Source organism: Gorilla gorilla, chromosome 8 (assembly GCF_029281585.2).
Source record: "Gorilla gorilla gorilla isolate KB3781 chromosome 8, NHGRI_mGorGor1-v2.1_pri, whole genome shotgun sequence".
NCBI lineage: Eukaryota > Metazoa > Chordata > Mammalia > Primates > Hominidae > Gorilla > Gorilla gorilla.
In genome coordinates this window covers 66,178,355-66,194,441 of record NC_073232.2, presented here as the reverse complement: position 1 = coordinate 66,194,441, position 16,087 = coordinate 66,178,355, and the positions used below count along the sequence as shown (strand labels likewise).

The following is a 16,087-nucleotide window of genomic DNA, read 5'->3' as shown; positions in this document are numbered from 1 at the left end:
CAGACAGATAATCAATAGGTATTTTCTTCATTCTTACATACATATTTGAATTCATATTGACTATATATTTTAAACATGTATTATATATATTTGTATCCTAAGTTTTTGCTTATATTGCATGTATTTTTCTTGCCATTAAAAAAGTTCACGAACATTTTTATAAATGTCTAAATAAAATCTCATCACATGGACATTCCACCGTTTATCTGGCCATCCTCTCATTATTGGATATATAAGTTATTCACAGTATTTTGCTGTCATAATAATGGAGAAAAGACATCTTGTTGCAAAAATCTGCCTGTATTTTTTTTCCTTAGGAAGCTTTCTTTTAAGTGTAATTTCCTGGACTAAAGATTAGAATCATTTTTTGAGGCTTTTGGTAGGTACTGCCAAATTGCCCTCCAGAAGGTGTTCAATTTGTACTTTCATCAGCAGAGTAAGAAGTTGCCTATTCCCCCAAGTCTTCTCCAGCACTGAGTGTGGTCTCTATAAGATTGAGCCTCTGGAAAGTCCAATAGCCCTTTACTAGAGGAAGCTCATTGTTTAACAGATCACCTTGGTGTAGGACAAACAGCAACTGAAACCTGAATTACTCAGGCCTCTGGCTGTGCTTCCCAGCAAAGGTGAGGGCACCTGGGGCCAGCACCCAGAAAGTGCCTACCAGGGCAGTTGAGTGATACCCATGAGCAACTAGATGGCAGGCAAGCTACTGTCATCATGAGGACTGCTACCAGTCAGGTTAGTTTGAAGTCTGACCCCATGTCACTCACCTCCTTTTCTGTCCTTCCCAGCTGTGTTGGCCATAGATGGACATGAGGTCATCCTAGAGAAGATAGAAGACTGGAATGTGGTGGAACTCGTGGTGAATGAAGAAGTCATCTTCCACTGCAACATTAAGGACTTCGAGTTCGGTAAGCCCTTTGGCGATGCTTCCAGCCAGCAATTTGCCTCCTCTGAGGAGTCCCTCAATTTCTAGTTGAAATGATCAGTGTATCATGCCTGGATTCAAATTGGGTTTCTTTCTGAGTTTGAAACTCGTACTGAAAGCCCTGTGCTTTCAGTGGCACACAGAGGAGAGTATCCAAAACCACACAGTAAAGTGTGTGATGCTCCGAGTTTCCCCAAACATTGGAAACAGGAAGGAAAATGAAGTGAAGCCCTGGACTTCAAGGGATGTGATGGAATTAAGGGATAACAGGTTTTTGTACTTTAATAATATGTATTCTGTTATTATTTGCTTTCGAAGCTGCTTTTGTTCCACTTGTTTATTCTATCTAGACTTGCTAAGACACTTAGAGTTGATATGCCAGCAGTGCATGACACTATCAGCAACATTCAAATGAGAGCTTCTGGCCTGGCAGGCTGGCACCGTGCGTGCCTCTCTGTGCTCAGAAGTTAAAGCTTTGCAATCCACTAACACTCTATTAAAAACTAGTTAACATTTTACCAGCCCATGGCCTTTGAAAATGCACTCTGGGTGGAAGCCATAGGTATGTCTGATATGATAACAAATTGTATATAAAGCTAACCAAAAGACAATTATATCTGTTTCCCTAGGAGGCGATGGTAAACTAGACCCACTGTGTGAAAAGGCCAGGATAGCCGTGCTGAATGCCTACTGATCTCCTCATGGAACAGGCATCTCAAGTCGGCACAATAGCAGCTGCCCCAGCCATTCTACGATGCAGGCAGAAGTGGCTGTGCCACGGTGTGGACACTGGGCTCAACTAGTCAGAACAGGGCAACTCGGGCCTGACCTCCCGCTTACACAGCCTCAGGATTCTCACCTGGCTGCACAGGAGCCCACAGAAATAATAAAAACCACATCATTTATAACATGTCTCAGTTTCAACCCATGGGGAGAGCCCTCCAATATCAGGTACACATTGAGCTGAAGGAAACAATAAAATGCAATCAAATAACAAGGTGCCATTCCTGACTAATAACACATAGTTGCCAGAAGCATCTGAGATTCCATTGTTTAGTACTCAAAGAGCTCAGAACAGGTAAAATTAAAGAGAGGTTGGGGGAAGAGTGGGAATAAAGGCTTTTGAAAGTCTGAACCAAAAGCAAATGTTAATATTTGGAAACCTTGCTATTCCTACAGATTTATTTCTGACTCCTGAGGGAATAAATATTTTAAATTGCTATTATAAAATTAGCTGAAATCAAATCTTCAGTTTCTCTCATCTAAAACAAGAAAATGATCTGCCTTCTTTTGCATTAAGATCGTCTGAGGAGGGCGCGAAAGAGTCCTCAGCAGAATGTGAGATGGTTCCCTGGTCCCTCTGGAGTAGAACACAGCCCCATAGAGTTAAAGAGGGTTTTCACTATGTTCAGTGTGAAAATCAGTCATGTCGAAATGTTATTTTTACTTTCCACTCTTATGCACCAATGTGTAGTATATATTCTTAACTATAGAGTAACGGAGAGGTGGAAATGCAGATACTGATCTAATGACGTCAAATGGGAGGTCATGGTAAGAAGGCCTCACACATACAGGAGAAAACCAGATTCCCTAACAGAAAACTCTGGACCCGGGGCACCTGTGCTGAAGGAGCAGGGCTTTCAGGATCACTCAGAGACCTGCGGCTTCGCCCCCTCTGAGAGCAGTCCTAACCATCGCCCCAGGCAGCCTCAAACCCTCCTGCACCCCAGAACTTCAAAGGCCACTGGGGACCATGAAACTGCTTGCACAAGTTCCTTCTAACACAGGACAAAGTAGGGGATATAATTTTTAAAACCCCAGCCCAAGCTTCACTTGTCAGAGTTGATTCAGGGATTGTGAATCACTTAGAACTCTATGGAACTATTTAAGCATCTCCTTACTGAGAAACTGAGGCTCAAAAAAGATTCTTCCTCCCAGTGTCTGGTGCCGGTTTTCACATATCTTTTGTAACCCTACATTTAGTCCCTTTTTTCAAAACCCAGTTTAAGTTACTATGGATGTAGCATTCAATCTTTGTTTCCATATAACATTTTACTACAAGAGAAATCCATTCTCATTAAAGAAAAATGGAAAAATACAGGTAAAAATACAGTACAACTTTAGTAACATTTTTATATATTTCAATTTGGGTTTCTTCTATTTATGTCTGAATATTCATAAAGAGATAGACATATAGAAATTGACTTCATCCATTTGAGATTTATGCACAATTTTGTAAGTTTTTAAAAATTTTTCAACTTTTATTTTAGATACAGGGGGTACATGGGCAGGTATGTTGAATCTTTTTTTAAACGTAACATTTTACATAGAGCCTCTTCCCGCATGATTTGTTGACTGTCTGAGCATTTTGTCTTGAATCAGGAAATCTCTCCCTTGAGCTGTGATTTCTACTTTCATGGCCAAAACTTTTTCAATGCTGAGAACTGAAATTGCTAGCTTCCCCTGTCTGCATTTGGAGTGGGAACTTCATCTCCAAACACAGTGGAATCCTGTCTCCTCTAGCCCTGCAACCCCGGCGTTAAACTGGTACCAAGTGCTTCCCTCAGCAGCCCCATGCCCTCCTCCAGCATCCGCCTCAACCCCGCAGGTTGTATTTGTGCCTTCAGAGTAGCACTACAAGCGAAGAAGACCTGCCCTCCTTGGCTTCATGACCAGAGCTGAAGGGCAGGTAAGGCGAGATAGTACACGGATTCTAAGAAATACCGGAGAAGCTTCTGGGAGATTCCTGTGCCCAGAGCCCTATGTTTCAGTTTGGATCAGAGGCAAATGATGTCTGAATCAGCATTGCTGGGAAAAATCACAGAGGTTTCCTCTGAGCAGTGGGATTGGGGGGTGTGGGGGGCAGGTGAGGTAGAGGGAGGAGGTTTGCAGGGCTATTCTGCCTTCCGTATTGTAAATGTTTTTAGTGGTGGAATTGATTTTCACTTTGTATGTAAGTGTGTGTTAGGGGTACTTTTCAGATAAAAACTTAAAATCAGGGCCGGGCACTGTGTCTTTTGCCTGTAATCCCAGCACTTTGGGAATCCAAGGTGGGTGGATTTGTTTGAACACAGGAGTTCGAGAGCAGCCTGGCCAACATGGTGAAGCCTCATCTCTACAAAAAATACAAAAATTAGCCAGGCCTGGTGGCATGCACCTGTAGTCCCAGCTACTTGAGGGGCTGAGGCAGGAGGATCACCTGAGCCCAGGAGCTAGAGGCTGCAGCGAACCTAGATCACGCCACTGCACTCCAGCCTGGGTGACAAAGTGAGACCCTGTCTCAGAAAATAAAATAAAGATTTTGACATAGAAGCCAACTGTCTATGGCCTTATCCTCCTCTGTCACTGATTAAGAAGAACTTACTCTATGGAAATCTCTGAAGAATGTGCTGTCATCCTCCTCCTTTGCCTCCCTCTCTCGAGCACGCACCTCCCTGCCCAGAAGCAAGAGACACAGCTTGCTCCCCATCAAAGGCAAAAGTGCCCTGTGCTTCAACGTGCTAGACATTCGGGCACCTTCATGCTTTTAAAATACCACTGATTAAATCACATTTTAAGTTTTATAAGATGTCAAGTCAATGTCGTTATGATTAACATGTAAAGAAAGTGTATTTTAAAATAAAGTTAGAAGCATAGCTGTGTCTTAATTGTTTTTGTTTTTGAGACAGTCTTGCTCTGTCACCGAGGCTGGAGTGCAGTGGCACGATCATGGTTCACTGCAACCTCTGCCTCCTGGGTTCAAATAATCCTCCTGCCTCAGCCTCCTGAACAGCTGGGATTACAGGCACTTGCCACCAAGCCCAGCTAATTTTTGTATTTTTAGTAGAGACGGGCTTTCTCCATGTTGGCCAGGCTGGTCTCCTGACCTCAAGTGATCCACCCACCTCGGCCTCCCAAAGTGCTGGGATTACAGGCATGAGCCACACCAAGCCTGGCCCTTAATTGTCTTTAAATGAAATTTGGAGTCTCTAAACTTTTTCCATTTACTTCTAAAATTTAAAAAGAATAGATTTTCAAGGGGCCTTCCTGGGCTCCTCCCTGGGGCCTTATTGGCTATATCTGCTCCCTTGGTAGGATAGCCCTTAAAATCTGATGATTGGCTGGAGGCTGTGGCTCACGCCTGTAATCCCAGTGTTTTGGGAAGCCAAGATAGGACATTTGCTTGAGGCCAGGGGTTCCAGACCAGCCTGGGCAACATAGTGAGACCTCATCTCTACAAAAAGTAAAAAATTAGCTGAGTGCAGTGGCATGCACCTGTAGTCCCAGCTATTTGGTAGACTGAGGTGGGAGGATAGCTTGAACCCAAGAGTTCAGGGCTTCAGTGAGCTACAATCACACCACTGCACTCCAGCCTGGGTGACAGTGCGACCCTGTCTCAACAAACAAACAAAAAAACCTGACAATCCTTGCAAGAGGGCCATATACAAGGGAACTGTGTGAAAAATCAGCTCTCCAGGTAGGTTGCTGGGACATCTCAGTGGTGCGGAGACGAAGGGAGGACTGAACACATGGTGCTGAGGGAGGACTGGACACATGTCCTGAACAAAATCACACTGGGATTTGTTACTCTGGTCCCCTGCTTCAGACATTCATCCCCAGCCCTGCAAGCATTACAGTTAGAGAAAGAGAACATCTCAACTGGTGACAATCAACAAATGCCCTGGGGGTGTAAGGTTTCCACTAAAAACACAGCAGTTGGCCAAATCCAGGTAAAAGACAAGAAAGTGCTAGCCCAGGTCTCGGGCATAAGGCATGTGGAACTATTCTTCCCAAACTGTCTGAATATTGAAAATGCTGGTGGAAGGGAGCTTCCTATGAGACAGTGGTGTAATCAGGTGCTATAGTGGCAGCTGTGAGTGGATGTTCCCACTCATAGGACGGGGCACTGCACTTCTCCCCCATGCAAATCAGAGCACACACCCGAGGCCTCCGAAGTCAGGCAGCAGCAGACTGAGGGCACCATGCTGGTGTAAGACAACAACAGGGTGGACAGCGTAGTGAGTGCCAGGGACGTGGGGAGCAGGCAGCTAGGCTAACAGCGGTGGAGGCAGCTCAGCTCTAGTGATGTTGCTGTGCAGGGTATCAATCTTCTGAATTGTTCCAGAAAAGCTGGAAATCTGGATTTTTACTAGAAACTTTTGGTTTTAAAATGTTGGTTCAATTTTGCTTTTTGGCCAACAGTAAAATTTTACTGAAAGGCATTTTTAAAATAGCCCAATAATATGTCAAGATTTATCATTTTTCTTTCTCTTGTTAACTTTTTGTTTTGGTGGCTCAATCTTTTTTTTTTTTTTTTTTTTTTTTTTTTTGACAAGGCCTTGCTCTATTGCCCAGGCTGGAGTGAGTAGCACAGTCATAGCTCACTGCAGCCTCAAACTCCTGGGCTCAAGCAATCCTCCTGCCTCAGCCTTCCGAATAGCTGAGACTACAGGTGCATGCCACCATACCCGGATACTTTTTCTTATTTTTTGGTAGAGATGGCGTCTCCTATGTCACCCAGGCTGGTCTCGAATTCCTGGGCTCAAGGAATCCTCCTGCCTTAGCCTCCCAAAGTGCCGGGATTACAGGCACAAGCCACCACACCCAGTATGGTGGCTCAATTAAAAAAAAAATTGGTGCCAACTGAAAAACCAAAACAACCACATTTGTAGCCCGTTACTGTGATGATCACCTGCTCCTGATCAAGGAGCATGGGATGCTCCTTGCAGGGGACACTCCAGTTTACACCTTTGGTCTGAGAGTCATTTTCCACATTAATTCCACCGTCACCCTTCCCAGAAGGCCCCTGGCTCTCCTGACCACAGCTATAGTGTGTGCAGACTACTCTTGTTTTAATGAAACCACTTGACCCAACCATTTGGTTATGTAAATGAAAAAGCAAAGACTATTTGCAGATCTATGAAATAAAGACATTTGAGAAGCTAAGACCTAAAAAGCCTGATTGTTCTGTGATCAGGTACAAGAGGGCCCAGCTGTAGACAGAGCTCATCCCCCAGATCAGGTTGCCCGAGGGGAAGAGCCTCCAGGCAAGATGTGAGCCTACTTTGCCTGCATGGTCACAGGTCTTTGTGAGCGTGCATGTCCCTGTTCTGTGGATGTTCTGTTTAGAGGAAGTTAAGAGCTGAGACCCAGCAGACTCAACAATGGTGAGTTAGCCCCTCCTCACATGGGAGGAACCTGTCAGGTGAGGCTTAGTCCAGACCGCACCACCGATGTCTCCATAAAAAATACTGAACACCAAAGCTTCTGACTCCAAGGAATCCATTGGCATGGCAGTCCCTTGTCAGTGGACTCCAGGCCCCATTCCCATGTTCTGATTTAATGGGTCTGGGAGGGACCCAGGAATCTACTTCTTTCACATGTGAGCCACCTGATTCCAGTGCATCCAGGCCAAATGCACTGAGAGAAGTGGCATCAGGGTGTTAGGACAGGACTATATTGTCCCTGTAGGTAGCAGTGGGCATTTCCCCCCAAGAGGAATGAAGCTACCCTCTGTCAGTCATTCTGGGAAGTGCTAGGAAGGTTATCCCCCACCCAGACCAGGGAAATGGGATGTTTCTTCCCTCTGGGCCTCATGTTCTTGGGCCTGGATTCCAGGGACACTAGAAAGGCTTGGAAATACTCTGGGTTGGCGGTTGTGAGAGAGGCTGGTCTCTAGAGTATGGCCAGTAAACCATGGGCATGTCCACTTCTCCCTGATTCTCATATCTTTCTAACAGTCACAGTACCACTGGAGCTGTGATGTGGAGAGGTCAACTCTTTTGCTAGATCTGCACCTACTCCTAGGGTGGAGGAAGGCCTGGGGGAAGAGAATATACTCCCAGGGTGAGCACAGCAGCAGCAGCAATGGCCTTCAGAGTCTCACCCTGGAACCTGCTGGAAGTGAATCCAGGCAGTGTGGACTCCCAGAGCCCAGAACTATGAGGGAAACCACTGGGCATGCAGCCCCCATCCCTCCTGTCCACAGTAAAAGCACATTAGATGATGCAGGCTGGTCCTTTGACCACACAGGAGGACTCTTTTGAGCAAACTTGGGGTTTTATTGCTAATCTGCCACTTGTACCCTGAACCAAGAAGAGCCAGGCTGCATTTAGGATATATATATATGTATATATATGCACATAAATGATGTGCCTTTATTGACATATCTATTTATTAAAATCTGCATTTACATTAGTGGGTCTTTTTCTTTGGATACAAAGCAATACAGGTACTCCTCACTTTACAGATAGGTACACTCCAGCGGAGGGCAGCACTCAAATGCGTCTCTTGAGAGAGAGGAGGGGAGTTGAGAGAGAGGGCACAGCTCCCTAAGGGTGTATCAGGTTTCAGCTCATTCAATCTGCAGACACTTTCAGCAGAGGCTGAAATGGTCACCTGGAGAGGGAACCTGCAGCTAACTGCCCCTCTATCACTGATGTGAGTGTGTGCTAAATGGGGGAAAACTAGGTTGAGAACCAGAGCTATATGTTTTGTACAAATTGCTGCGTTTTTTTAATTAACTTTTATTTTACACTTAGAAGTATATTTCTGAGCTGCTATAACTATTGTACTACAAATTGTTCCCCAAGTCATTGTGATTTTTCATACGTTTTAAGTCTGACCAGTGACCCAGACCTTATTCTACACACAGTCAGGGTACCCCAAATTTCTCACAGTTCCTCAAAGTAAACCGTAGTCTTTTCTCTGACTTCCTTGTGCTGCTTCCTCCTCACGGAAGGCCATGCTGTGTTCTCTGGTTGACAAACTCTTGCTCAGCCTTCAGGTCCCTTCTCACCTATCAGGCCCTCCTTGAAGCCTGCCCTGCCCTCCCACCACTCCCACCCCCGTGGCACCAGGGACGACCTTGGTGGAGCATCGCATGCCAGAGACACTGGCTTGCTGGTCTCTCCAGTGCCTCTGTGTGATGAGCCCATCAATGACGATCTCTTCTCTTTGCCTTTGTGCTCTGGATAAGAAGAGTCAAAATCAGCAGCATGTTGAATAATGGTGGAAGAAATAACAGTGGTTGGCCGGGCGTGGTGGCTCACACCTGTAATTCCAGCACTTTGGGAGGCCGAGGTGGGCGGATCACTTGAGGTAGGGAGTTTGAGATCAGCCTGGCTAACATGGTGAAACCCCATCTCTACTAACAAAAATTAGCCAGGCATGGTGGTGGGCGCCTGTAATCTCAGCTACTTGGGAGGCTGAGGTAGGAGAATCACTTGAATCCAGGAGGCGGAGATTGCAGTGAGCCGAGATTGCACCACCGCACTCCAGCCTGGGCCACAGCGTGAGACTCCGTCTCAAAAGAAAACAAAGAAAAGGAAGGAACAAAGGAAGGGAGGGAGGGAGGGAGGGAGGGAGAGACAGTGGTCAAAACCAGTGGGAAGTTGGGGTGGTTAATTGTATGTATCCAGTTGACTGGGCCATGGGGTGCCTAGGTATTTGATCAAACATTATTCTGGGAGTTTCTGTAAGGATATTTCTGGCTGAGATTACCATTTGAATCACTAGACTGAGTAAAGCAGATTCCACCCCCACTCAAGGTGGGAGCCTCATCCAGCCCATACCTCATCCAAATCTGAATAGAGTGAAAGGTGGGATTTGGAGAAATTTGCTTTCTCTGCCTGACTGTCCTCAAGCTGGGATGTTGATCTTCTCCTGCACTTGAACTGGGACTTACACCACTGGCTCTCCTGGTTCTCAGGTCTTCATATTTGGACTTAAACTACCACCTACTCTTGGGTCTCCAGCTTTCAGCCAGCAGGTAGCAGGACTTCTCAGCCTCCATAATTGTGACAATTCCATACAGATATAGGTTTAGCTATAGATGTAGATAGAGACTATATAGATATACATATAGATCTCCTATTGGTTCTGTTTCTCTGGCGAACCCTGACTAATACAGAAGTCAAGAATTGAGGCCGCTCCTCAGTCCCAGAGACCCTGACTCCAACTACCTCTACTAACCACCATCTAAGCATGGAGTGTTCTGGTCCATGATGTCTACCAAGTTCCAGCCACCAGATATATGTTGCAGGCATCTGGAAGGAGGAAGGGACAAAAAGAGGAGTTTTCCCTGCTCCCTTCTTTTTCTTTTTTCATCAGAGGCCTACAAGGACAGTGTACCCCGCCCCGCTCCCTCAAGGGGAGGGGGGTTGCCGGGGGCCTCCCACTTATTCTACACCTCTTGTGTCTCTTCACCATGCCAGACTAGAGTCAAGCTCAACAAGGTCTTCTTTCCCCGCCAATTCCTCCAAGACTTTTCCCTTGGCTGTGGTTTCACCGGATAGTAGATAGGGATAGTGAGAATTTCCACTTCATTAATTCATGCACATCACTAATTAGATGACAAGGCATTCAGCTACTTAAGAGAGTCATAGTTACTCCTTTACCTGAACTTCATTGAATTTCTTCACTTTGGCATTCAGAGCACTGGGCAGAAATTATATCGTATCAACACACGCCATGGGCCTTCACAACACCCCCTCCCTTTTAAGAAGAATTCTCAGAAGCCTCACATGAGCCTCCATTTGCATGACCAAATCTAGCTGTGAAAAGGACCGAAAATTGGAGCTGTTTAGCCAAGCAGCAGCGTTCTGCTAAAATATCTTATTAGTAAAGAGATGGAAGGAGTCCATGTAAGATGGCCAGCAGCCCCAGCCACATACTGGCACAAGGTAGGTGCTCACGGAGTGCCTGCTACATGCAGTGAAGGGAACTTCGTCACCACTAAGGGCTTGTGATGCCTGGTCTTGTGATAAACTGAGTGCTTTAGATCTGGGGACATTTCTAGACCATCCTAAAGCCCTCTCATCATAACTCCTTCCTCCTGCTGGATACAACAGGCAGACTCATCATAAAACATCAACACTCCCTAATTAATATGTAAATGTAATGCTATCCCAATAAAAATGCCAGAAAGACTTCTTGAAAACAAGACAACCTGATTATAAAGTTTATATTGAAATATGAACAATAGTAGCCAAAAATAGAATCGAAATCTAAAAATTGACAAACAGAGGAATGTAGTATATGATAAAGGGCCTCTCAAATCACTGGAGAAAAGCGCTCATTCTTAAAATGTGGTTAGGACAATTGGACCACCATCTGGAGGAGCGACGCCATTCCCGCCTGTCCTTATCCTACTATAAACTCCAGATGGAGCAAATACTTACATGTAATAAAGAAAATCACAAACTTGAAACCTTTCATAAACTTGGAAGAAAGAAGGCCTTCCTAAACATGATTCGAAACCCAAAGACATAGAAGAAAAAAATGATTAAATTCAACTTCATAAGAAGAAAAGTGGTTTTGTGTTTTTAAAAACAAAGCAAATCACATCAAAAGTGAAAATACTTGTGAAAGAAGGCATTTGCAACTCATATCCTTAACCTACAGAGAGCTCCCACAAATCACTAAGAAAAAGGCTAACAGCCCACAGAAAGAAGACAAAAATGTAAGGAGGCAATTCACAGAAAAGGAAACATAAAAAGTACATAAACAGAGGAAAATATGTTTAACCTCATTCTTAATAAGATAAATGCCAATTGAAACTGAGATACTAGGCCAGGCGCAATAGCTCACACCTGTAATCCCAGCACTTTGAGAGGCAGAGGTGGATGGATCACTTGAGGTCAGGAGTTTGAGACCAGCCTGACCAACATGGTGAAACCCTATCTCTACTAAAAATACCAAAAAAATTAGCCAGGCATGGTGGTGCACGCCTGTAATCCCAGCTACTCAGGAGGCCAAGGTGGGAGAATTGCTTGAACCCAGGAGGCAGAGGTTGCAGTGAGTCGAGATTGCACCACTGCACTCCACCCTGGGTGGCAGAGCGAGACTCTGTCTCAAAAAATAAAAATAAAAAAGGAAATACTAAAACAAAAAATGTTACAGGACTCTGTGTTGGTAAGGATGTGGTAAACAGGCACTTATGCTTGATAGAGGCAGAGTAAGTTGACAAAATGTCTACAGAGCAATCTGGCATTGTCAAAAAAATCTAAAGCATATATCTTTATACCTCCCTAAAGGGATTTGTTCTAAAGATACTATCTAAATCTATTCAACAAATTTATGTGCATACAAGGAAATGCTTGTAATAACAAAAGATTGAAAGCTACCCTGTATCACTAACAAGGGCCTGGTTAAATAAACCTGGTTCATTCATTCAATGAAGTCCTATGTGTCCAGTCAAAAGAATGAGAGAGACTTTTGGAGTACTGTTATGGAAAGCTCTCTAAAATATATTGCTAAGGTCAAAAAAGTATGGTGTGGAGGAATATATATACTGTATGATTTATGAAAAAATGAGAAAGAACATATGGGTATGCATTGAATCTGCTTAAAATAGCAAGAAACAGGAAGAAGCTACCTCTAGAGAGGGAGGCCTGGGGCGGCAGAGGGACAGCAATGAGCAGGAGATCTTTCACTATACATCCTTTTTACCTTTGAAAATTTGTATATATTATATTACCCATTCAAAAATAATGTTTTAAAAATAAGGCAGTTGTATTTAGATTGACAGAGAAGCCAGACCCTAGCATAGCAGAGGGCCATGGAAGATAGGAGAAACAGGAATTGACTGGAAGACTGTTTGGATTAATAAGATAATTCAGTTTGGAGAAAGATCCAAAAGCCACTTGCCTCAAGAAATACTGCAGGGACAACTGGATAGCCACAGGCAAAAGAATGAAGTTGGACCCCTACCTCACACCATATACAAAAATTAACTCAAAATAGATCAAAGACCTATATGTAAGAGCCAAAATTATAAAACTCTTAAGAAAAAAACCTACAGTTAAATCTTCATGACCTTGTATTTGGCAAGTGTTTCTTATATATTAAACCAAAACACAAAAGAAAAAATAGATAAATTGGACTTCATCAAAATTAAAAATGTTTGTCTTTCAAAGAACACCACCAAGAAAATGAAAAAATAACTCACAAAATGAGTTTTTAAAAATCGTATATCTGATAAAGTACTTGTATCTAAAATAAAGAACTCCTAAAGCTCAATAATAAAAGGACAAATAATTTAAAAACAGGCTAAGAATGGGAAAACCATTTCTCCAAAGAAGACATACAAATTATGACAAGCACAGGAAAAGATGCTCAGCATCATTAGAGGGAAATGCAAATCAAACCCACCATGACATACAATTTCACACCCACAAAGATGGGTTCTATCAAATAGTCAACAAGTGTTGGTTGATGGGGGTGTAAAGAAATCAGAACCCTCATACACTGCTGGTGAAATGTCAGATGGGCAGCCACTTTGGAAAACAGTCTGGCAACCCCTAAAAAAGTAAAACATTGACCCAGCAATTCTATTCCTAGTATATACCCAAGAGAAATGAAAACATATGCTGACACAAAAAGCTGTACACAAGTATTTATAGCAGCATTTACTGATAGTAGCCGAAGTTGGAAATAACCCAAATGTCCATCAACTGATGAATAAACAAAATGTGGTCTATCCATACAATAGAATATTGTTCCACCACAAAAAGGAATGAAGTTCTGATATATGCTACAACAGGCATGAACCTTGAAAACATCATGCTAAGTAAAGGAAGACCACATATTGTATAAGTCCATTCATATGAAGTGTCCAAATAGGCAAACATTTGGAGACAGAAAGTGGATTAGTGGTTGCACAGCACTGGGGGAAGGGGGACTGAGAAGATGAGGGCTAAAGAATAAGGTGTTTCTTTTTTTTTAACATGATGAAAATGTCCTATAATTGATTGTAGTGATGGGGTTGTACAAGTTCATGAACATAGTAAAATCCATTGAATTGTACAGTTTAAATGGATGAATTGTACATATGTGAATCCTACCTAACTACCAAAAAACGTCAGTTGCCTCCTCCCTCCAAACTATTTGAACAACATTAAAGGCACTGATGCAGTGTTTACATCTATTGTATGTACTGGTTTTGCAAAGATGTCCATATCACATTTACATGAACAATTTTCTGGTGTGTGTATAGTGTGTGCATACTCATTTGCACAAGCAAAACTATGCCAGGAAGAATATTCTTGCCCAGGGTTACCTGAGAGCAAGATGAGTAGGTAGAAGAACAGGAGGAAAACACTCCTTTACTCCTATGTTGTTTGATTTTTTTACAATGAGCACATGCTACTTTGTTAGCATACAACAAAAATTAATAAAAAACAAAAATTGAGCTCCTTTGCTGGCATTCATCAATGATCGAGCCCTGGTCACGAGCCTCACATGGACCATCTCAGATGTAACTCCTGTCCGCTAATCCTCACAAGAGCCCTACACACCCTACAGTGTTTTCTCCATTTAACAGGTGGGGAAACTGGGTCTTAGTGGAGGTGAGGGACCTGACCAAGCTCAGTCACACAGGAGAGAAGTGGCCAAGCCTGGGGGCAGAGCCCATATCCACAGGATGGACCCCAATGTTAAGCTTTCCCACTCCATCCCTTCCCATCACTGGAATGGGACTCAAGCTATTTTTGTAATTTTCCCAAAACTGACCTTAGGAAGTCTCCATCACCATAATCAATGACAAGCACAACCAGCTACAGTGCCCATATACAGTGAACCAGGTTCATGCAAAAATTCTCAGGTTTCACCAGAACTTAGGCAACAGCCTAAATAACACCAAATAAGATTCAGAGCATCTGGTGATCGAGCTCCAAGACTTGACTGATTCTTGTATTTAAAATGTTCCAGTCGTTTAGCTGTTCAGTGGAAATTCAGCATCACTGAGGAAATGGGTTAAATGAGTTAAATACCCAATTCATAATGGAAAAATATCTTAAACCACTTGTTGATTGTTGTCTTTTCTGAAGCAAGCAGTGGAGTGGCATGGAAGCCAGGTAGCACGTGGCATTTGAATAGTGTGTGCTTCTTGGGAACTGTCTTCAGAGGGATGTCCATTTTCCTCTGCTTTGAAAATGCTTCTGAGGCATCTAATAGTATCTCAGTGGTTTTCCTTAGAAATGAAAAAAAAAAACCCATTGGCCTCATTGTATTTTTAACTGTCTCAAAGTTTTTCTCAATTTGCTACAAACATTAGTGCTTTATAAGAAGGGTACCAGTATTAGTGCCTGGAGTTCTAAGTGTTTCCAAATGTATTTCTGTACACCACCCAAGTACTGGCCCATCTCCTGGTTCTGTTCATGTGTTCTCCCCTGCACACTCTATTGTCATATCCACAGCTTCAGCTCCACTTCCCAACGTCTTTCTCCAGCCCTGATTTCTTTGTTACGTGCTAGATCCCAAATCTCAATGGTTAAGTCAGGAAATGTTCATCTTCAGGCAGTTTAAGCCAGCTGCAATTGGCTTAAGAATATAGGAAATATATTGGTTTGTATACCTGAAAAGTCCAGCTACAGGCATAGGTGAATATGAGTGTTCAGTCGACAACAGCAGGACTCTGTCTCCATCTCTTGATGCTGCTTTCTTCTCTGTTGTCTTTGTTCTCAGGCAAGCTCACCCCAAGTAGTGACAAGAGGACCACCAGCAGCTCCAGGCTGACATTTCACCAGCTTAGCAGCCCGTGTGGGATGAAAGTTTCTCCTTTGCAACAGTTCCCACAAAAGACCCAGGACCTGACTTGTATTGTATTGGCCCAGATTGGATCATGTATCCATTTCCAAACCAATCTTTGTGACCTGGGTTGGCCAGGCCTGGATCACATGCTCATTTCTGGACTAGAGAAGAGGGGAACTCAGCCCTACTGAAATCGACAGGACAGATTGTGGGAAAGGGGTTCATTTCACAAAAGGTGGGTCTGTTTCCAGAATAAGGGTGAATAGATGCTGAGTCCCCCAAAACAAAAATTGTCCCACATCTCCTGAACCTCTCCAGCTAGATGTCCCACAGACAACCTGTGGCAAACCCAACACGATTCTCCCCAGCTCTGAGTCTCTACAACTGTATTCCCGTGTTGAAGTTATGATTGATGAACTACTTACTCAATTTGGGAACTTGGGGACAGCCCTCACCATCTTCTGAAGTGAACTGATCTGCCCTTTTCTCAACAATGCCAGTGCTTTCGCCCTGCTTTGGGATTTGGCATCTCTTCCCCAAGCTGTTTCACTGGATTCCTATCTCGTTACTCTGTCTCCATTATCTCCTCCTGCAAACCACTCGCCACATGGCTGCTAAAATCATCTTTCCCAAGCATTGATCTGCCCC

At 43.6% G+C, this 16,087-nt stretch overlaps 1 protein-coding gene across 3 annotated transcripts in view; it reads left to right on the top strand.

Moving 5' to 3' along the window:
- The window catches only part of C8H10orf53 (chromosome 8 C10orf53 homolog), a 30,177-nt gene extending 14,547 nt beyond the window's left edge, over positions 1-15,630 (top strand). For 2 of the 3 annotated variants that reach the window (XM_004049398.5, XM_019034463.3), the window contains 2 exons: positions 792-911; positions 1,558-1,836. In XM_004049398.5, coding sequence (XP_004049446.3) covers positions 792-911; positions 1,558-1,622 — 185 coding nt within the window. In that variant the 3' untranslated portion in view covers positions 1,623-1,836. Of the gene's footprint in view, positions 1-791; positions 912-1,557; positions 1,837-15,373 lie in introns of those variants that run through there. The other variant, XM_004049399.5, reaches the window with a different exon arrangement.
- The last annotated feature ends 457 nt before the right edge of the window (positions 15,631-16,087 follow it).